The sequence below is a fragment of the Siniperca chuatsi genome, linkage group LG11 (genome assembly GCF_020085105.1).
Source record: "Siniperca chuatsi isolate FFG_IHB_CAS linkage group LG11, ASM2008510v1, whole genome shotgun sequence".
NCBI lineage: Eukaryota > Metazoa > Chordata > Actinopteri > Centrarchiformes > Sinipercidae > Siniperca > Siniperca chuatsi.
Window position 1 is genome coordinate 6,845,852 of NC_058052.1, and position 23,717 is coordinate 6,869,568.

Consider the following 23,717-nt stretch of genomic DNA (forward strand, 5'->3'; position numbering starts at 1 on the left):
ATTTAAGTTTTGACCGAAACTAATTGGATCTGCTCTTTTGACTCTTCTTGAGCAAAGCACAAGGTTGAACTTGACAATTGCACTTTAAAACACCTGCCAAACGAAAAGCAGTCATACAGAGGTCTGGACAGACGGCACAGGCAATAAATCCTCATTTACGTGATGGTCACTGAGGTGTGACAAGCTGGCTTCCACAAGAGGGAACTAGATCAAAAACTGGGCAGAGATGGAGACAGCGGGAAGGTGATTCACCTCTGACGAAAAGTTCTGTGCGGACGTGGACTTGACCTTCAAGATCTGGCTCTAAGTTAACATGAAAGTGGAACCTAAAATATAAATGTCATGTTTGTAAAATTTGGAATCAATTCCTTATCCCTTTGAAACTCCTGATCCTTTTGAATCTTCATGCTGTGCCTTAATGTGCAAAGTACGATTATTGAAATACATCTGGTCGAAACCAGCTTAATGTAAGTAGCACCTCTTCATTGCAACTGGACCATGCACCATTCTTGCAGCATGATCACTGCAACACTATTAGGTTCAACTGAGAGCAACATTTGAGCTACTAATAATGTCATAACCTCCTGTACAGGCCGCTGGAGTTATTGTCGAGACAGTTCCTCAGTATGATATGCACCTTCCAGTAGCACTAGATATTTTCCTTTCTGTCTTCAAAGAAGCCGTTTTGGACAGCTGTAAAGCTAAAGGCTTAGGAAATGTTGGCAGGCTTCTAAATAAGAAATTCTCCTCATTCCCCTAAACAACCAAGATATACTGTAGATGGTCTTGAGTGAGACAGTAATGGGCTGTGGTTTAAATTAAGTGAAATGACGCCTTTAAAATGCAGATGTTCATGCTTAAAAAGGGCGCAATTTGCTTTCTCCTCGTAAAATGATTCTGTGGATTAATAGACAGCAAATTAGCATGGTGAAAGGTGTGAAGACAGAAGGGTGGACTGACACTTAGCATTCAAAATGCATTCAACGAGTTTCCCATAACCTTTCCCTGACCGCTTATAGTTGCGTAAACCTCTAACCTTAAAGTGTATTTGCCTAAATGTAACTGTTAACTATTTAACAGATCATCTGGTTGTGCATTTGTCACACCATTTCATGCAGATTTAACAGATACACCAAATAATTTCAGTCTTTGTTTTATAATTTATGCTCATTGCACAAACGTTTCTCAGACTGTTGTGGTCGTATTGTGCAGGTGCAAGGTGTGAGGTGTAGAGCGAAGCAGTATATATGCTCAGTCAGCCATCCTATAGCTTGAAAAACAAGTGCAATGGATCATCTGTTCAGCACATGAATATCATTCATCCTTGTCACTTATGATGTGTGCTTATTGGTGAATGAATGATGACTCTGAAGTTCGCTTTCAGTCTGCTTGTAGCACATTAACAGATTATTATTTTTTTTAGATTTTAGACAGGACTGAAATTGGAGAAAAATTGCATGTAAAGTGTGTCCATTAGCAGATGATTAGTGAGCAGGTGGTCATGGTGTGGTAGGGTTAGGGTTAGGGTTAGTGTCTGTGTAGTGTGTGTGTGTGTGTGTGGGGGGGATCAGTCGAACATAATCGAAACCCAGCCTGTTGTGTGACTTGACCTCCTGATGCCACATATAGCTGCTGCAAGGAGTGTTATTGACTGCGATTATCATGCAGCAGGCAGACAAGGCATTTTTAGACTTGTATGTTAACTACACTAAGAAGACCTGTACACCCAGAAAGCAAAGCCTAGATTATAAGGCTTGATTGAATTGATCCAGGTTAATTTAGGCACGTGTTTGACACATATCACTGAAAGCTGCCTACATGCAGTACATTTCAGTTCTACAGGTAATGTGTGCACTTTAATTTTGATGAATGCAATAATGACCACAATCAGCCTGCTAATTACGCATGATCAATGAATTGCGCACTGGAAAAGGCAAAGCCACCAGATCTCAACGTGTAATTCCAGAACGCGCCTAAAAACAGTGACTCACTTTGTGTATTAATCATGATTGGCTGTGATTATTGTTTTGTGGTAAAAGGACTATGAAATCGCCCGCAGCTATAACTCATCAGTGTCCACAGCGCGCAAAGAAGCGCACACGAAGAGGACGCGCGGCGTCCTGTCGCCTCTCCTGGAGGGCAGCAGTGATGCCGGAGCCGTCTATATAAGAGCTTCCAAGATGCCACTGATGGGTCATTCATGCACTTGCTGCTAGCGCTTTTCAAGACATCGCCTCTGCCCGCACCGTGCAGCGTGCGCTCCGCCACTACTCCGCTCTCACATGTAGACCCACGCTTTCCAACAGCTCAACTCAACATTTCTGGCGGATTTCTCTCCCCCGTGCTCCACCATGCGAGTCAACCAACGAGGACTTCAACACAAGAACTTTGTCAAAGAAGAGTCCCAGGGCACACAGGACGCCCCACAGCGCGGGCAACGTGTTTAAGGGACCCGTTCAGGAGTGACTCCACATGAAGTTGTGAGTGTGAGAAAAAGAGAAATAACAGGGGTTTCTCTCGGTTAAGGTCACCAAGCAAGTAGCATACACTTTGGGCATGGACAATGGATACTTTAAGTCTGTCAGTGAATGCTGTGTCCTACACTGTGGCAGCTGAACTCTCTACTATTGATGATCCGTTTAATGGACCCATCAAGAACATCGCGCCGTGGAACTTCACTATCCTGGCCGTGCTCATGTTTGTGGTCACCTCGCTGTCTCTGAGCGAAAATTTCCTCGTCATGTTTGTCACTTTCAAGTTCAAACAACTCAGACAGCCCCTGAACTATATTATAGTTAATTTGGCCATCGCTGACTTTCTGGTCTCCCTCATCGGTGGAGTAATAAGTTTCCTGACAAACGCCAGGGGTTATTTCTTCCTTGGGAAGTGGGCTTGCGTCTTGGAGGGTTTTGCTGTGACTTTTTTCGGTAGGTTTACCTGTCTTTCCTTTTTTTTTCCTGGTACTGTAACTGCAGGGCTACGTAACACAACGTCCATTAACTGTAGGTGTCAGTGTTGGAGCTTTTTTATACATATTGCAAAGATGTGCGATGACAGTAAAACAGCTCCACATGTCACATCCTCCTTCTTCAATCAGCACTGACTTCAACATCTGTTCATAAAATACAGCATCTGGGCGGGAGGTAACATGAAAGTGCCAAATCAGTTCCCCTACAACTGTTGCCAAAGTGAAAAAGATGACTGAGGATCAGGGTGTCAGTAACTTTGCTCATTTTCTTTAACAGTGCATATCTTGAAACGATTGTTTATGTAAAATAGGCCATCCTTTATTTACTATGTCAGAGTCACATACTTGCTATAGTGATATGGGGATACTAAAGTAATACTTTAAGAACATTAAGTAAACTTCATAATGTATAGAGTGCAGCAAAAACACCATATTAACCATAGGAGTGTTTTTACTTTACTTTTGTAAAGAAAACATTCTTGTTTAATCAGCTCTAGAAATTAATTTTGTAAATCTATTCCAGCTTATAAACTGCACCTAAAGCTCATCCCCCATAATGCAGCTCTGCAAGTGTAATATGCATTATGGAGTATGGCAAACTAAAACTAGAGCAAGGATTGGCATGATGGATATTGTTGTGTACAAAGTTCAATTTTACTCTAACTTGTCAAGATAAAAAACAGGAATCTTAATGGAGTTCAGGCAACAGTCAAAAAAGTCACTCTGTTAATTTATGGTGTTTTATGGTGTAGACTTTCTGTATTAGATTTTTTGAAAACTGTACCTGCATGGTATTTGCTGCTCTGTTGCGATGTGTGCATAAAACCATGCTGTAGGATCAGTAACAAAAAAAGCACATTTTGAGTCTTTAAGGCAGAATTCAAAGGCATGCTCAGGAGCCTCCACACATACTGCAGTCAGTGCATGACTTGCCATAAGTAGATTACCAGGACCATAACCACCAATAACATTCAACTAAGCCAGTGGATTTTTTTCGTGGTCTCTACTGAAGCTCTGTTTAAGACAGAATACAGAGATTCCCCAAGTGGGATCCTGGGCGTCTGGTGAGTAGCCTTCAGTACTGGAAATCAAGAGAAATAAGAATACTTGATTGATTCAGGCAAAGGCTCCTTATTGGATTTGGTAACAAGGTTTGTGCGATCCCATTTTGGCAACTTGGATAACTTACAGAGGATTGACACAGGAAGTCACAGGATGTCTTTATTACAGACTGTAATTTATTATTAACAGAAAACATTCATTTATAATGAATGCTCAGGAGAATATGATGTGTCTCATATTACTTTCACTTGAAATAGTTTAACTTGTGGCGCTTTAACGAGACAGTTTTGGTCCGTATTATGAGTTACAATATCCCATATGGAGCTTTGCCAGACCTGCATAACATTGTGTGTTTGTTGAATTCATATAGCCTGGGAAATAGACTTTACAAACTGATACTGAATAACAACAAAATCCCCAACCACACTAGGATTATAACACGGTGTAGGGATCTGAATGTTTATGGCTATATTGCAGGGTGGATCCTGGTGTTTTGGGTGTTGTAATGCATTGAATTACCACACAAAAGATTGATAATTAAGGAGTGTATGAAGACAAATATCGCAGGGCAAAGAGCGCTCTAGCACATGGCAACATGAAAACAGATTTTGATAGTAGGATGAGAAGCCGGCACTGAAAGAAACAATTTGTTGTACTTAATTATCGTAGAAGAAGCCATGCCGATGTAAAATCAATAGCCCACTGAAGTGAGGCTTACATCTTCAAGGGGCCTACTCCAATTTCAGTCTTGACAGCAGTTTCAGTGATTGACAGCTGTGCTGCATTGATATCACCTGTGTGTGTGTGTGTGTGTGTGTGTGTGTAGGGGGTTATGTGTGAGTACATTAGAAAGTGATTAAGCTGAGCTAGCTCTTTCGGATGAGCAGGATGGATTCTCCACTTAATATTCTGCTCAGGGTTAGAATATTTCTATCTGTGTCTATTTTTATCTTTTCTCTCTGTGTGCACCTGTGTTTTACAGATAAATACATGAAAACAGGATGGATGGTTTTCTAGAAAAACACACTCTTTGATGGTCAGTTTTAGTTTACTTTAAAAAGCTACTAAAAAATGGTGTTCATTTTATTAGTGAACCTTTGCAGAGGCTCTGTGTGTGACATAATTGAACACCCTGGTTTCCACCAGGGTTTCTCTCTTTTGTCCTCTCCAGTGAGCCTAATAGGCAGGCACTAGGAGTACCTGTCTGTGGAGAGATATAATTAACCGGTCTGAGAGAGTGACTTATTACCATAATTAAAGTCGGCTTTTTAGCCCATTAGGAGGCAGCCTAATGCACCCAGCCTGGATCATTAAACTATTTCTAGCAACAGTACCGCCACTTTTACCTCTGCACAGTACAGAATTGGGATACTTTGTGAAAAATTAAGAAATGTGGTTACAGTATAAGGGGACGTCCTAACCAGGCGATCCCAGTTGGATAAGTTCAAAAAGCATAGCTATAATGAAACTAATGAGATTTCATTATAGCAATCTGAAAGAGACGCAAATATACACATTATGTGCTCAGATATCGTGACATTCCAGAAAACTATTTCTTTAGGTTTATTACTGTGTCAGCTAACAAATGAGAAACAAAGAGGTGTGATTTTCATATATATTAAAAACAAATTCCAAGACTTGGTCTTGTGTTTTTCTGACTGCTGTCATCCCACTGAGCTCCTGCACACTGTCATCCTGCTGTTTGCTTTAGGGATCGTGGCCCTGTGGTCCCTCGCCATTCTGTCCTTCGAACGATTCTTCGTGATCTGCCGGCCTCTGGGGAACATCCGACTGCAAATGAAGCATGCGATGCTGGGTCTGCTGTTTGTCTGGTCCTTCTCCTTCATCTGGACCTTCCCTCCAGTGCTGGGCTGGAACAGATACACTATAAGCAAGATTGGAACCACCTGTGAGCCCGACTGGTGAGAAATTAGTATTTTATTATCACTGTAACCCACAAAGAGCTATGACTGTTAAAACTGTTAGACAACAGAGAGAAGGGACAGTTCACCCCAAAACTGAAAATACATATTTTTCCTCTTACCTGCAGTGCTATTTATTCATCTAGATTGTTTTGGTGTGAGTTGCCGAATTTTGGAGATATCGGCCGTAGAGATGTCTGCATTTTTTTAATATAATGGAACTGGATGGCACTCGGCTTGTGGTGCTCAAAGCGCCAAAAAAATACATTTGAAAAACTCAACAGCAACGTTTTGCAGAAATCATGACCTGGTTATTCAAGATAATCCACAGACATTGTTGTGAACAGTTTTATGTAGGAACTATTTTATTTCTACCGATAGTTCCTAGTAGTATTCATAGTATTCTTTTGGTGCTTTGATCACCACAAGCTGAGTACTACATACAAAAGAAAACAATGCACATTCAAAAATACAGCTCCAAATCAAACCAAAATCTCATTCTTAATCATATTCTGGGTTTTTGGCAGGCCAGGCTCTACTCCAGCGCATTGCTGCCTCTCAGGTTTAAGACTGATTTGCACCTATAAATGAAAGTCCGGTTTACTCGTCAAACTGTTGGTTTGAACTAAGATCCCGCCTCTGACTGGGCAGATAGCCAATTATAGTTTAGGATAATGGCCAGGCCGCTCCCTGGACACGCCCCTGAACAACCCCTAAACAAATATTCAAATATTATAAAAATAGCCAATAAAATAGAACAAAGTCTATAAAATTAGCACTGAACTAAAAAACAAATTATATTTTCAAGGCTGATATACAGTTACGTATACATGTATGTATATATATGTGTGTGTATGTATATGTATATACACACACACACACATACACACAAAAATATGTACAATAAGTGCAATATCAGTGTAATATGCAAGTTAGAACAGTGTGCAATCTAGAACATGTATAGCATGTAGAGCTGAAGTTTATGAGAAGAGTCATTTATATACGGTTGTGTACAGAGGATGTCGAGTATTTGAGGAGTCTCACAGCCTGAGGAAAGAAGCTGCTTTGTAGTCTGGTGGTACGGCAGCGGATACTTCTGTATCGCTTGCCGGACGGCAGCAGGGTGAACAGGCCGTGACTGGGTTATTGTTTTTTAGTATCCTTTGGGCTCTGCGCAGACACATCACCTCTCTGATATCACTGATGCTTGGTAAATGGGTACCAATGATGTTCAGGGCAGTTTTAATCAACGTTGCAGAGTCTTCCGGTCCGGAACCATGCTCATCCCATGCCAGTTTGTTATGTTTCCAACAAGGATGAAAAGAGTTCTACAATATTATCCTCAAGTAAAAGTACAGTTACTATAAAGGAATTTTACTCAAGTAAAAGTACTTGTGTAAAAATGTACTTATATAAAAGTAAAAAATAGTAGACAATGAATAAAAAGTCTATGGACACCACAATGGGTGCAGCAAGCATTATTAAGTTACATAAATTATATAGCCTGACACTACTTATTGAATTAACAGTAGAATAAAACATCACCAAGGCAGACAACACAGAGATGTATAAACAATATAAACTCCACAGTGACTGCAGCCCACAAACACATACATTAATGCAAAAAGAGAGATGCACAGTTTTTACACACTGGGCAATGTAGTGGTTGTTGACGTAGTCCTCTGTACAGTGATTTACAACAATGAGGGAGTTTGTTGTTGTGCGCGCCTGTCTGAACAACATTCTGTGAGTCTTGTGCACTTAGGCTCTCTGTCCCACTGCCTCCTTAAAGGTTTCAAACATTTTGAGTTGAAAGAGGGCTCTGCAGTCACAAAGGTGACAGGGATTATTTTCAAAAAAGCAGAAAGGCCTTACACACCTCATTGAAGGTAGAAGTTCCTAAGTGAAAGCATAAGTCATTGCTGGAGGATCCACCGTGGGCATTTTAGCATTTAGTACTTTGCATGCTCTCCGGGTGGTGCATTAAGGTAGATTCTACCTTTTTTAAAAAAAACTATACTGAGGTACAATAATGCTAAGCTTAATTCTTTTGCATTGTTGTGCATTTTTGTTCTGTTCACTAACTGCTAGGCCCCCCCACATCCCCTTTGTTCCATCCTCACACGGTTTATCATGACTTTTTCATGTGACTTTTGTTCTAACACTTATGTGACTTGAAATGTAGTAAAGTACAATACTTGTGATAAAAAGTACTAAAGTAAAAGTAAAATTACTGATTTTTGAAAACACTCAAAAAAGTACACAAGTTAAAAAAACTTGGCTTGGAATTTTGCCTTCTTTAAGCTGGAGTGCAGAACTTCTGGCAGTGAGAGTAATTACACAAACACTGTTGACAGCAGCAATGGCGGACCGCAGAGCTCTCTACATGGCTCTGGGTTGCCCCCCCCTTCAGCTCTGGCAAACCAATCATTGCTGGTTGATGTAAAACGCATCACTACCGGTGCGCCAGCGAGGGAATGTCGCCACAGACACCATATTTAAAAATTTTGTATAGTGCGAAATACAGAGAGATGGTAGGCTTAATCAGCACAGTGTGAACTCATTTGGCAAGAGCTTGAATGTAACGGACGTTGATTTATATGTAAAAGTCAGTACAGCCATTGCTGAGCCTTCTTTACCAGGGTGGATATGTGTGATGTCCATGACAGGTCCTCTGTGATGCTGATTCTGAGGAACCTAAAACTGTTCACCCACTCCACCTCAACTCCACTGCTATACACAGGGGTGTGTGTCTTTGCCTCCTTTTTCCTAAAGTCAACGATCAGCTCCTTGGTTTTGCTGACGTTGAGCAGTGAGGTGGTTCTCTGTGCACCACTCTGCAAGATTGTTGATTTCCTCCCGATATGAAATCTCACTGTTGTTTGTAATCCGGCCAATGTTGGCGGTGTTGTCTGCAAACCTCACAACAGAGTTCTCTCCATGTGAACAAGAGGGTGCTGAGCACACAGCCCTGGGGGGGGGGGGCTGATGTTCAGTAGAGTGGAGGAGGTGTGACAGCCAATCCAAACTGTCTGGGGTCTGTTTGTGAGGAAGTCCAATATCCAGTTGCAGAGTGTTGTACTTAAGCCCACAGTGCTTAGTTTGCCAGTCACCCCCATCAGTTTCATGGGGGTGATTGTGTTAAATGCTGAGCTCAGATCAACAAACAGCATTCTGATGTAGGTGTTGTTGTTTTCAAGATGTGTGAGGGCTGAGTGGAGGGCAGTAGAGATGGCCTCTGTGGATCTGTTGGATCTAATGCAAACTGGTGAGGGTCCAGGCTGACTGGGATGTTGTCTTTGATGTGCTGGAGAATGGGGGTGAGTAGTCATTTAGACACGTACAGGGAGGATGGTGGCTGTCTTGAAGCAGGTGGGAATACTCTCTAGCTAGCTGGTTGGTACCAAGCGGCAACCTCCGGGGCTAAAAAATGAATGCCAAAAACTGCAGTTTCTCGAATGGCCAATTGAGGCTGGCTCCAAAGCTGAATCAATCCTCATAGAGCCCCAATTTTACAGCAGAAATAAACATGTTTACAGCCTGGTACAAAAAACGGTTTTGGTCTCAAGAGCTAATTTCCCCGTTCATGACAACTGTCGTGAATTTTTATATACCTTAAATTATATTAATGCTTAAAATTATGCATAATTAAGGATGGGCCTCTTTGAGTGACAGGTGGGTGCCCTCTCAGGTGGCTTGCCGCTAGGTGGTTTCATCAACCAGGCTTAATTAGATTTTTTGGGATTGTTTGACAGAATTGGCTGGACTGGTTCATGTGATACACCTCATCAAAAAGGAGGATTTAAATGCTGTCTGGCTGATATGCAGAAGTGGCTCATTAAGTCACTGAATCTCAAATTATTTTGGCCTCCTGAGCAAAAGATGAAGCTGCTGGGGAAACTGAATGCTTAATTTGGTAAAGTGCATCAGACTGATTGGTTGATTTAATTCTTCATTTCAGCTGTTAGGATTCAGGTAGGGCAGGTTTGGTTATTATCATAATATCAAATATATTTTATGAATATTAATAAAAAATATTAATATTATCAAATTATTAATATGGATTTATAATTATGGGACACCACCCTGGGATCAGGGACCAATAACCAAACGTGAAAAACAGTCTCAAAGGTGGCCGTTAGGAACTATCTTACATTAATAACGGTGGATAGTGAAGGGTGAAGTCTGAGCACTGACCATCAAAACCAGCTGTTATTACAACACGTACACAAAATAGCCACAGGCAACTGCTCTTTAAAAGATACAATAGAGTTTATTTTACATTAGCACTGATTAATAATCAATAACTTCAGCCAACAACCACTATCGTCTATTCTAAACACAATAAGCATACAACAATCAGCAAGCATGTAAAGTGTGTGTGTGTGTGTGGGACAATAGAGAGGGGCGGTGCGAGGAAGACGGCAGATGTGACCACGTGGGTGGACGTCATGTACAGACCCGAAATGGTGGGCAGAAAAAAGTGTTTCAGCAAACACAAAACAGTCCGTTGCTCGTCCAGCAAGACTTCACCTACGGAGTTAAAGTACATGCGATGTGTCCCCTGAAGCAACCGAAGTTACAGTGGAAAGACAGTGAGCGACCTGTGCACTCTGCTTTTATGGAGGTGATGACGTCATTGCCGGAGTGCTAGGATTTCCTGTGCTCCTGTGGCGGCTCGTCCAGTAGGAATCCAGGGTTTAGATTCAACTGAAATCTCGCGTCTAGATGTGAATATTTTGTCGCCCTTTCTACAAGTTCAGGCTTTTGGTTTCCCATGGGCCTCTGTTCTTTGTTCTCCACACGCGATGAGGCCCAACACAGCAATTAATACATTTCAGTTTAATGCAGAGACCCAATTGGCTTAGTCCGATGCATTCGGTGACCTGTTAAGTCATACACCTGAAACTGGACTGCTGATTGAATTTAATGAACAAATGCAACTATGGACATCTACAGAAAAAGGCCTTTTCATGTCCTGACTTAAAGGTCCAGTGTGTAACGCTTAGGAGGAGCTATTGGCAGAAATGGAACATAATATTTGTAAGTATGTTTTCATTAGTGTATAATCACCTGAAAATAAGAATCGTTGTGTTTTCATTACCTTCGAATAAGCTGTTTATATCTACAGAGGGAATGGGTCCCCTTCCACAGAGGTCACCATGTTGCATCGCCATGTTACTACAGTAGCCCAGAACGGACAAACCAAACACTGGCTCTAGATAGGGTCTTTCGTGTTTTTCGCGAGTTTCCGGCTACCGTAGTTTCTTCTACACGCTTGGAAGGGGAGGGTGAGGTGAGCGGTATTCAAATGGTTTCAATCTGAAATTTCACTGCTATCACAGAACACAGAAATTCTGCCCATTCAGTTATTTTGTGCAGATATGCCTAACAAATCCCTCACTGCCCACTGCCGACTCTTCCGAATGGTTTGTTTTGTTCAAAATATCAATTTAAATGAACCGAGCAAATCTTGCTCGTGCTTTATGACTTACTATTTTGCATGTGAGTCACATGACAATAAATTCCTGAGGAATGAGGTGTGAATTGCCCCATTACAAATGTGTGTTCAGCCACACGTCTGTGGTTCAACAAGGATTAACATGCATGTATACAAATACCCACACAAACACACACCACTTTGTCTGCCAGGTAGTTCCTTACACATTAATCTGGAGCTTGTTTCAGTCGATGGTGTTAGGTATTCTCATGGAAATGACACAATTACATTAAATTAGTGGCCTCCGGGCCCCTATTTGTGTCACAGAGATTTGTCTCAGCTGTGAAATATCCCTTTTAACTGAAGCTCAAATGAGGTGCAAAACAGTAATTTTCTCTCCGGCCAGATAAAAGCCTCTGAAAGTCAAAATGACATTTCACAGACAGCTCATAGCTGGGAAATTATGGGAATTGTTAACCATGTTGTTCTTAAAGGGACACCCAAGTGTAAGAAAAAAAGCAAAAAATGTTAAAAATGGTATTCTAAAGGTTTTGGTCAGGTTTACATGTATGGTTTTGACCCAGTTTAAAGCTCATAAAATGTCAATGTCAACATCTTTCTCTGAACAGGTATTCACCCAGCATGATGTATCACAGCTACATCATCACTTTCTTCATCACCTGTTTCATTCTGCCTCTTGGAGTAATATTTTTCTGCTATGGAAAGCTCCTGCGGAAGCTCAGGAAGGTCAGTATGAGTTCTAACACAACGCACATGAAAATCATTAATTTACTTCATAAATGCAGCTCAGACTCTCAGAAATTTGTAAAATGTGCATAAAATATGATTACCCTGACTGTATTTCCGCCTGTTCACATAAAAAGTGAGTGTTGTGGCTGATGTGTATGAATACATGTTTTTCCACCATATATTATTAAAAAAAAGTGGTTTCTGTTCAGATTAAACAAATAAGATATAACGTGTTAATTAGCTTAATGAGCTTTACACCTTTTTGTTATCTTTGGACAGAGCCAGTCTAGCTGTTTCCCCCTTTTTCTAGTCTTTGTGGTAAGCTAACCAGCTGCTGTAGCCTTATATTTACCATACAGATATGAAAGTGGTATTGGTCTTCTCATCCAGCTGTTGGTATAAAGTGAATAAGCACATTTTCCTGAATGTCAAATTATTCCTTTAAACCAATTGGAACATCAAGGGGGGCTGGTGATATGGATTTGTTGCGTAATTGTACTAAGATTACCAGTATGAGTGCTAATTTGTGAAATTCAGATAGAGAATACTAGATAATGCTACACTGCATGCATTTTCCCTTTTCCACTACTTTGACCATGGTGTGCTTAAAGTAAACATGCTGTAATGGGAATATTGTGGATTTGAAATGAAGCTGCAGTTGACATATGGTATAAAGAATCATGCTTGTAAACTGTGAGTTTACTCCATTTTGATTGTTAATGCATGCAGACAAAAGAGGACTCTAAAGGCTTCAGATTGGGGCCATTAAGTGGGACATAAAGACTATTTCATGGAGACTGCACTCAAGATTGCCCACCGGGCAAAACGGGCAACTCCCATTTAATAAGGGCCCAGCTGTAAATGCACCCACAGTACATTAAGTGGAAGGATAGGTGCAATAAGGGCTATATCAATAACAATTAAGATGTGCAGGGAAATTGTGATGCCAAATTAAAGGTGCCCTGTGCAGTTTTCATTGTATTGTAGTAAATTAATCCTTCATTTAAGACAGTAATATATTTGGGAGACTCCCTACCATTAAATAAGAGTGACCTTATGGCTAAAATTGAGCTGTTGGTGTCTTATGGTAGCCTAAGAACTGTTTCAAAGGCTCAAAATTATGTGGGACACAAACTAAATATTTCTTTCTTTCTTTCTTTTTGAAAATTTGTATATATTGGAGTATTAAAATAAAAGAATTTGGTCCATTTTCGTCATATTTGTTCATATCCTAATAGGTTAACTCTCTGATAAAATACAAAGTACTGTACAGCTACAGTAGTCATGGTTCTTTGTTTCCTCTAGGTATCTCATGGTCGTCTGGCCACTGCCAGGAAACCAGAGCGTCAGGTGACCCGTATGGTGGTGGTGATGATTGTGGCATTCATGGTGGGCTGGACGCCGTACGCAGCCTTCTCCATACTGGTCACAGCTCATCCAACCATTGAACTTGACCCCAGGCTGGCTTCCATCCCCGCCTTCTTTTCCAAGACAGCTACAGTCTACAACCCAATCATCTATGTCTTCATGAACAAACAGGTAACTATGTTTTCATATTAGAAAGGAATACTACTTCATCTCCTGCAACTGTATGCAGGAGATGAAAGCTGCTGCAGAATACTGAGATGTTTTTTTCTGTTGTTATTGGGTGTTAGCCTGTCTCTCAATAATGGATGGTCTATGAATAAAAGAAATGCAAAATCCATAGAGTACAATTGTTCATGCGTGGCTCTGTTAAAAAATACATTAGCCACCTATGGTATGCTTGTGAGGCTTGCAACTGTGAAAGGGCCAGTACTGACAATTTTATGCTTTGTTTAATTTTACATCGTGCCGGCTCTTTTTCTCAGTGTAAGTGAGACACACACACTTTGGGTAATCATTACTGACTGCACAAATATTGACTATATGACAGCAGCCAGTAGAAAAGAGTGATTATGTGTAGTTCTTTAACTCATGATAGGAATTTTGGTTAAAAGGCCCGTCCATAAGTTTCTACATTTCTTTCGAACTGATAGTTTAAGCCACATTGCAATTCTTTTGGAAGTTTCTTTATAAAACAAACCTTCTTTATTCAAAGTAACAGTTTGTATTGTTGTTGTTGCGCACTGACATTTGCCTCCTATGATGACAGGCAATGGTAATGTTGACTGTAAGTCAAATCTGCTACTGAAGCCTGAGTAGAGTGTCAATCCAGGCCAATTAGATCTAGGCCATTGTTAATTCAAATTAATCTGATTTATTACTTAGAGATTCGAAATGACCATAGAGAACCACACTAGATTATGCTTCATGACGCATGTATTTTCCCTTTTCCACTACTTTGACTGTGGTCTGCTTAAAGAAAACGTGTTGTAAGGTGAATCATATGGATTTGAAATGTAGCTGCAGTTTCGATACAGGATGAGAACATACATAGGTATTTATTTAAAATTGTAATGCATTTTGATTATGTTCTCTTTTCATCAAAAAATGTGCCTTTCTGGATCAGGTGTTCCTGCATGCTGACAAAAGAGCATTCTAAAGGCTACAGATTGGAGCCATTAAGACTATTCTTTGATGGTTGCACTGGTAACTGTCATTTTCATCAACCTGCACACAAGTTGATGACATGCTGTAACTGCAAGATTTTTTTCAGTGGTGACTAGTCTGTGCTGGGAAACTATGATACCAAGGCACAAATTTTACGATGTTTTCTTGACTTCATCAAGCAAAGTTTGCATGACGTGATCTTATTCAAAAGCTTGGCAGCCTGTTCAACGGTTGGAAATAAATTATTAATACTATGGCAGTTGTGTGAATGATGTATGCGTCAATGATGCAGTGGGACATGTTGCATCCTACTCTTCAGCAAAACAGTTCCTGTGTGCAGAAATAGACCTCACAGTGTCCTTAAGCAAAACACTGATGCCCTGCAGTGCTGACTGCCCCTAGAATGCTGGACTCACCAACTTCTTTTCTATCTCTGGTAAACGTTCTGTGTCCAATTTACTGATGTCACATCAGTTTTCTTTACCTCTCGCTGCACTTTGGAGTTGCCACTGTACAAAGTTGTCCTGTGAAGCTCTGTTTACACTTCAAATATAACTGAAGTCTCCTAAAGCTCTTTAAAAACCTTTTCATGTTAACATGTATTCCTTCCCGTTTCACCTTGCTCCATTGTCTGTGGCAAGTTTTTATTGTACATGACAGGTTTTAGTTTTTCAATACAATTCTTTACAGTCCGTCCAGTGAAGTGAACATTAAAACTGTCAAGGCCAGTTATGACAAACATGGCCATATATGAGACTTGCCTACAGTACAATTTAAAGAGATCTATTTTCAGATAAGGAAATAGAAGTCCAACTATAAGTACTGTATATGTGCTTAGCATGATGCCCTGATCAGACCTCCCTTGCAGAGAGCTGCATGTTGTCTGCATGTCCATCTGAGTGACCCAACTCTGAGCTGCACTCGCTGTTTAAAAGGCTCGGCCACTGTCTTCACTAATGATAATAATAAAGTTTATTTATAGAGCAAAACAAAGTACAAAGTGCTTCACAGAGAGAGAAATAAAATACCACAGTGAATGAACATAAAAACCAATAAAATAAACAGACAGCTCAGGTAAGATCAGGATATGATTTCAGATGAAAATGTGTTTTGAGAAGAGACTTTAAACAAAGACACTGACTCAGACCTAATTTCTTCGGGCAGGTTGTTCCAGAGCCTCGGGGCCCTGATGGCAAAAGCTCTGCCCCCCTTAGTTTTCATCCTGGACTCAGGAACAGACAGGAGACCCCTGCCTGAAGATCTCAAACTATGTGAAGGTTCATAAGGGATTACAAGGTCTAAAATATAGTCTGGAGCCAGGCCATGAAGAGTCTTAAAAGTAATCAACAAGATCTTAAAATCAATCCTAAAACAAACAGGGAGCCGATGTAAAGAGGCTAAAACAAATGTGATGTGATCGTACCTCTTGGTCCTGGTTAAAAGCCCAGCAGCTGAGTTCTGTACACTCTGCAGTCATTTCAAAGTTTTTTGATTAAGACAAGTGAACAGGCGTGAGGCGATAAAAGCATGTACAACAGTTTCTGCATCACTAAGATTTAAAATAGTTTTTTTTGCCTCAATATTTCTGTGGTGATAAAAACACGATTGGACTAAAACATCGACTGGATGTAAATAAGGACAGCTAGCAGGCAGATTCTGGTTTGAGCAGAGCTCCTGCAGCTTCAGCCAAATTACTAGTGCTTATAGATGTTAGTGGTCCTCTAGCGTGTGACATCTCTCTCTTTTCATCCCTCTGAGTTTCATAAAAAGTTACGTGAACCAGAGTCTTCAATGATGCATGGCTACTGCTACTTGGAGAAGCAATTTTAGAGAGAGACAGCCTCTTGGGATTGTTTAGGTCAAAAGGTTGAAGGTGAAAGAAAATTCTAGAAATATCCATTCATCACTTCTACTAGTGTTACTTAAAATCCACTTTTCAGAACTTTTGATGCTCACATTTTGTCAGATGATTTTGTAATCAAACAAGTGACATTTGGGGTCACAAATGGACTTAGCCTACAGATTGAGGGAACACAGGTCATTTCAACAGAGGTCCACCTTCACATAAAAGATCATTGTTGAGCAGCTGTGCAATAAGAGAAGCTGTTAGAGAGCTTCAATGAAAGCGACAGTCAAGAGAGAAATATTTACAGTCCCATCATATCCCAAACCTGTATTTCGCAAAAGCATCAATGACTCTGACCGCATGACTGCTGTAGAAATGTTCAAAGCAGAAGAACACATATGGGCTCAAAGCATTACGACCTCAATGCCTGTGTCCTTGGATATTTTTGACAAGATGAAAAGGTACAATACAATCACTCTGTACTCTGCACAGTTGAAAGGTATGTAATGGGATCCAATTCACTAATCTACGTTCAGAAAGCGAAGCGATACTACTGTAATCACTGACAGCTGAATTCAGATGGCATGCCTATAGATGGTATGCACTGACGTCACTTTTTCTCAACCTGAAGAGCTGCAACACCACAAAGAAGACATCACAACTGGTGATCCGTATGACGTAACAGACTGTCAGTGCTGGGAAGGAAATGTAGTTGGCTAATATATGTGACGCTTAGGAAGTACAGTAGCAAGGTGGATGTGTAGTCCAAAAAGAATCCTAAAGCTGCATTAATTCATAGTTTTATGTCAATAATGGAAAAAATGACAATGTGTAATGTAAAAGGTGTCGCTCATAGTGACGAACCCACAAAGAATTATTACCTGACTCTACAGTTCCACTCAGCTCTACGGAGTGTTTAACATCTTAACTCATTTAATGGCCTGGGACTTTACTGTTTTGATTCGCTCTCATCAGCTTCGTCTCCACACGCAGCAGAAAGTTTTTTCATTGAAAAAGCTCTGATACACACACTGCGTGCCACCTGGCCAGCACCTATCCCAATCTGTGACCAGAGCACTCTGTGAGTTGGTCACATATTGTCCCCTTTACAAACCTTTGGGAAAAAATCTGTTCTCCAGCAGCAGGTTGCAGCATCAAAGGTATTAAAGGTATTTTCATGATCCCAAGATGTCTGCTGTCTGCCCGACAATAAACCATCATTTATATCCAATATTCCCACAGACTGTACCACTCCGCCCTGTATTTCTTCTCTGCTGCGCTAACTATGGCAGGCCAGGTCAGTGGTCGGTCAGTGCAGTCGGTGAAAATAGTTTTGCCCCAGGCAAACATTTTATCCTTTCGGACAGAAAATCTGTAAGATAACGAAAATACCTTTGAAGATACAACCCGCTGGATAACAGATAAACATAAGATTTGCGTATAGGGATCAGCTGAGTGCTGAGGTCACAAATGCAGGTACCCAGCACCAAGCGGCAGACAGACAAAGTTAGCAATAAGCTGGTGAACATAGTGAAGCATTTAGCAGCCAAAGAGCCAGATAGTACCCTTCGGAGTTAGTGGAGGCAAGGCAAGGCAGTTTTATTTATAAAGCACGTTTCATACACAGAGGTAGATTCAAGGTGCTGTACAGAGAAGTTAATTTTTTAAGGTCCCAGAGTGAACAAGACTGCAACATTGCAGCCTTTTGCTTTTTCATGACAATAGAGGGTAACAGAGGTGTTATTGCCGCTCTTTGAAAGCATTACTGGTTTGAGGGGAGCAGTTAGGGGGCTTGTGTGTTCAATTAAACCGGTCATTAAGGGTCAGGAATCATGATTTTTTCCCCCCGGGCTTCACAGAGTGGGAGCTTTAACACTGAAAAAAGGTCAATTAGTGTTTTTAGATTTGAAGTAATGTGGAAACCAATGATTGTGGGCTATTAGTGAGGACCGGTTGAAAATGGCTGTGTTCTTCTAAGAAAAACTATTGACAGGGCGTCATTGCCACTGCCATTGTGTACGTGTGTGTGTCTGAGAGGGCAATGCAGACAGAGTTGCATGTTGTGTAATATAGTGACTGATGCTCTCTGATTATTAGCAGTAGAAATGTGTTTGACAACAAAAAAATTATATTCTGGTATTACTGATTTTATGCACATCGCTCAATGCAGGGGCAGAAAAAAAAAATTTAAAATTACTATGCTGTATCTCCTTTTTTTAAATCCATATACTAACAGAAATGGACAGTTTGTGGTTTTATGAGGAGTTATGTGCTGTAACCTTTTCTTAGCGAACAAAAGCCATGATCATTGACTTCTCGTTAACATTGGAAAAACTAGCAAGAGACAGCTAGATTTTAAAAGTATCCAACCGAAACTTCAAGTCTATTTTCTTTAAATATAGTAATTGCAAATAATTTTAATCAAGCTAACTGCTTTTAATTCCCTTGTTTTCTGTCCAGTTCCGTAAGTGCCTAATCCAGCTCTTCACCGGCATGGGGACCATCCCAGACAGCAACCTGAACCAGACCTCAGAGCGACCTGGAATTACTGCAGAGAGCCAAACAGGAGAAATGTCAGCCATTGCGGCCCGCATCCCTGTGGGTGGCTCTGTGTCGCCCAGGTCTGACGATTCTCCAACCGACTGTGGCTCATTTGCCCAGCTGCCCATCCCAGAGAACAAAGTGTGTCCAATGTAACAGTTAACCTCATCCCAATAGGTGTTCTCTTACTGAGTCATAATAACCTTCTATAATCTAAATGCAGTGTGTTTCAGACCCTGTTTGGACTACGGCAGAACTTTAAATCTTTCGTTCATTTCTTGCAGAGATGGAGGGTACAGTGTGAAGAACAGAGGGTCAACCTTTAAGGGTTTTCATAGTTGATGATTCTAGCATTTCTTTTAGATATTTCACTTGCAAAAGTAATTAAGGACAAAAACAAAATATCAGAAACTAGAGAACATTTTGGTGGTCTGTTCAATATCTGAAAAAAAAAAAGAACAACCGAGGGCACAAGAAAGAACTGTACAGACAGAAATGCTCAGACCTTTACGTGCTAGATATCTTGAAAATATTTGCGTGCTGGACACTCTGTCCTGTTATTGGAGGATATCTTGGATGTTCTCTTGACCATCATTGCACACCTGCTAGTGTGTCACATTAGAGGGCACTTGATTTGACTTGATAGCGTCTGCCTTCATATCCCAATGAAAAAAAGAGACTGTTAAAAATGCAAACCTTGACATCAGTTAGTTGAGGGCTAGCCAGTGTTTTTCAAATCCCCCAATGCATCCAGCCTTTCATCTCGTCCTCGCATTCTCCTTTGAAGTCCTGTGATGGCGCCTGTAGAGAAAGCGTTGTTTTTCTATGCTGTCTCAGTACTTTTCTTTGGCAGCGCATATTCATTCATCTCCGCTCTTCAAGAGGACCGAGCAGTCTTCTGAATTTGGATACTTTCACTTTAGTTTATTCCGCATAGACTAGCTTGGGTCAAAGCTTTCATCTGTAGTGAAAATGGTCAGTGGGTACTTGGAGATGCCAGGCGCTTGTTGCCCCAGTCGCGGGAGAGGACAACATATTTATGAAGTGCCAGCTACAAGCAGCACACATATACATACACCACACATGCACGCGCATACGCATATATGCATACACACACACAGATTGCTGTTCACTGCCTGTACTATGTTCTCTACAGGCACTGTGATGAAACAATGCACCAATAAATATCCTAGCACAAGAGTGGCTTAGCTAAGTAGCCATGTACAAAAGCAATGAGTATTCCCATCATAAGCACAAGTCAACAGCAATATTAAAGCTAAATACTATCACACAGTTCAGCGTTAGCAGTAGACGTAGCAGTGAGTGTTAAAATGTCTTCTACTTGACTTTGTGGTGCATGTTTGTTCACTATTACTGGATATTTGTCAAAACACGTGTATTCTCTGCTCCACAGTGCTTCACTATGTTAAAAAAAAATGTAACTGTATGGTGTCTGTTTGCAATGTACTGAGTGTGTGTTCCAATCATGTTTGGCCAGTCTGGTAGGAGTAACATTTAGCATCTTTAAGTATCGATGCATCTGTACCAAATTCATTGTGATGCCTTGATATAATTAGCATAACAGCATGAGACCACGGCGAAGACGACCGGCAAGTCAGCTTCGATCTCACACAAGTGTTTCCCTGAATTAAGAACTCACTTTTCGTGAACCTTGTTGCTTTGTTGTTAATGATGAAAACTACACTTTTTACATAACCTTTATGGAACTTAAACCCGCATTAATCAGTTTTTTTTTTTTATTATTTAAGATGCCTCTATGTGTTGGAAAGAGTTGCTCATAGTGCTAAAATCACAGAGAATCATCACCCAACTCAGCAGATACATACATCCCTTTTAAGCTTCGTTAGCTGATAGTTCTGGTTTTACAGCTGCACACTTACTGTTTGGTCTGACTGCTCTCTTTCTGCTTGAAACACGATTTCAAATGAATTAATGAATTAATGCAGCTTTAAGGTTTTTTATATATATTAAGTTTTCATCTGACATAACCAGAAACATCCTATTTTATTGCATAAGGCAGTCCAGATTTCCTACAAAGTCAACTCAGAGGAACATAATTGTAAAATGTGGTTTAGTTGCAGTAGAGATTTCCAGTTTTTGTGGAGATGGCCTCTTTTTTTATGGTGATTATGTCAATGTCTCACCATTAACTCCTTAATTTATTGATGTTAAAATGTTCAAGCCATATCTCAGGTCTGTCAGAATTTGCTGTTACTGTTTGCAAAAGTAAAAGAAAAAAACACTAGTCTCATTGTGCTTAATTGCTAAATTCCAGTATAGCCATGTTGCATGTTTCCCTCTTTAATTATATTCTCAGAATTTGTTTTGGCATTATCTGTATTACATTCTACATTTACATACTAACCACTTTCAAATTGTCTTGCAAATGAGTCTATTTATATAAACAAAATGTGTAAAAGCATAATTTGCAAACACACCTCTCGGTTAGCAGAGTAGAATATTTAAACCTAAAGTTTTTTTTCCAAATATTTCTCTCGATGCTGCTGAAAAATGAAAAATCTGTATGAACATTTTTAAAATATAGGTGCAGTGTACAACCACCACAGTGTGCGAAATTGTTTTCAACTGCTTTTCAACTGACAAGCAAAGACAATGAACTATGGCTTGAATGGCTTGCACCTCTGCAGTAAGGTCAAATAACAAGTGTCATGTTATAAATGTCCTACATTACTTTTCGCAGGGATGGTTCAGATTTATGGACAGGCGGGCAGTCCTGTGTTTGCAGATCTCTCAGTGAGCCAGGGGTTTCATCCAAAAACAAGCAGCGTCACACAGCCGGCCAGCAAAAAGATGTGAATGCTCCAAGCACCTTGGTCCAGCTTTCAGTGTGTAGTAACACACAGGTTTACAGGAACAAATTACAGTTCCAAGATACTGTGAAGTCTAAGAGAAGAATCGAGCAGCAGAAATCAACAAAAGATGATTTTTCTGTGTGTTATGTTGTGGCTTGAAATTTCTGGTTGCTCATTTCTGGATGACAGGGCCACGTCTCGCTGGAAAATCTCCAACCACAGCACTGCCTACCTAAGCTAATATCCACGCATCAATAGTCACAACTGGTCAGCGACTCATACTATCTACACGTGTGTCCACAAAATCCAAACTTTCTGTTTAAGGGTTCACACACAGTCTTCGCCAGTCACTACCAATTCATTTAACCTTTCCCAAGCCTCCCCACTACTGACACACACACACACACACACATGCACACACACACACACACACACACAAACCGAAACCCATCTACAGGCGTAGATACAGTAGGTGTGTAGGGGCTTTTGGAAGTAGTGACTTTACCTTGAAGATCAGACAGGATATAAATCAAACAAACCTGCCAGTGTTACTTCTTGGTGCACGGATTACAGACTGCACTGCATGCTTATAAGGGAACATTTCCAACATGTATAGATGGGTTAAAGCTCCTATTTCTCACCTCCCAACCCTGAATATCAAGCTGCTCCACTTGTTTGTTATGTTGTACTTACAAAGGCATGTCAAGACTTCTTCTGTTGTGTGTTTTTTGTGTCATGAGTACTTTTGTCTTGAGTTTGATTTACATCGGTTTACAGGTCATAGATGCACGCTGGTTATAAAAATGTCTGTATTAAAGTATATTTTTTGAAAAGCAATTATGCACGGCGTTGTTCTGTTGGTACTTTTAACAAAAATAATAATGAAAATGGGAAGTACTTTGACTGACGGTGTGTTAGAGGTTCTAGATAGGACTCACCTCTTCTTGTGCTCCATTAAGCACGGTACAGAGGTGAAATCCAAATATTTGTCCTTACAGATGATGTATTACCACAAAATCTCTGGAGGATCAGGGTTGTCCCACTATAAAATTGGCAAGTGCTTGTGGGTTCACCAGATTTCTGAGGTCTTTTGTCATAAGTCCTCAATCCATACAGACTAGCCTAGAACCATCAGCTACAAAGAAAAAACAAGGCATGAAGAAGCTGTTACTTCCACGTACAGCTACGTATAGCTCACCCACAAGCGCTGTTTGTAGCTTTGTTAGCTATGATGACATGACAATCTTTTCACCAACTTCAGTCCAAAAGACCCTTTCTATTTTGCCCATAACGTGAACAACCACAGATACAGTAAAAAGAAAATAGTACCGTCTCATTCATTATGTATCATTTTGTTCCATTGCACCCTCTTACACTTGTGCAAGAGGGTTACAGTATACTGAGTATTCAAATGACACCAGTCAAAGTCTGTGACAGTTTTGTGATCAAGATAGAGGGTGAAACCAGTGACGACAACTATGGCAAAAAATATTTGTTGACAACCTTTTTTTCACGCCAAAAATGAAGAAGAAAATGAGAACTATGACAAAATTTTGAATAATGAATGCAAACTAAACGATAATGTGAAAGACGGACAAATAGGCAAACGAAGAAATGACTGTTTTAATGCAAAGTCTTAATCAACAGTCAAAGCTTTTGTGGAATCACACACTGGAGCCAGTTCCTGATTAGTGAAACTATATCCTCCGACGCCCAAAAATATCTCTTGTTCAGAAGTTGATTTAGCTGATTAGCCTGTTGCACTACTGTTAATAAGAAGTGTTGCAGAAAAGCTTGCACCGAAGAGGTGTCCTCAGTTGAC

The 23,717-nt window shown here is 40.4% G+C and overlaps 1 protein-coding gene across 1 annotated transcript; it reads left to right on the forward strand.

Moving 5' to 3' along the window:
- The first annotated feature begins 2,090 nt into the window (after window positions 1-2,090).
- Window positions 2,091-22,732, forward strand: valopa (vertebrate ancient long opsin a). The gene is made up of 5 exons (XM_044215180.1): window positions 2,091-2,927; window positions 5,742-5,952; window positions 12,022-12,139; window positions 13,448-13,681; window positions 18,981-22,732. The coding sequence occupies exons 1-5, from the start codon at window positions 2,564-2,566 to the stop codon at window positions 19,215-19,217; spliced, it is 1,164 nt and encodes a 387-aa protein (XP_044071115.1). The 5' UTR covers window positions 2,091-2,563; the 3' UTR covers window positions 19,218-22,732.
- Window positions 22,733-23,717: the final 985 nt, after the last annotated feature.

Bases quoted from the DNA above. Each gene is read 5' to 3' on its own strand.
- valopa (XM_044215180.1), top strand. From the start codon at position 2,564: ATGGATACTTTAAGTCTGTCAGTGAATGCTGTGTCCTACACTGTGGCA. The intron at 2,928-5,741 runs GTAGGTTTACCT...TGTTTGCTTTAG, and splicing joins TTTTGCTGTGACTTTTTTCG to GGATCGTGGCCCTGTGGTCC. The intron at 5,953-12,021 runs GTGAGAAATTAG...TTCTCTGAACAG, and splicing joins ACCACCTGTGAGCCCGACTG to GTATTCACCCAGCATGATGT.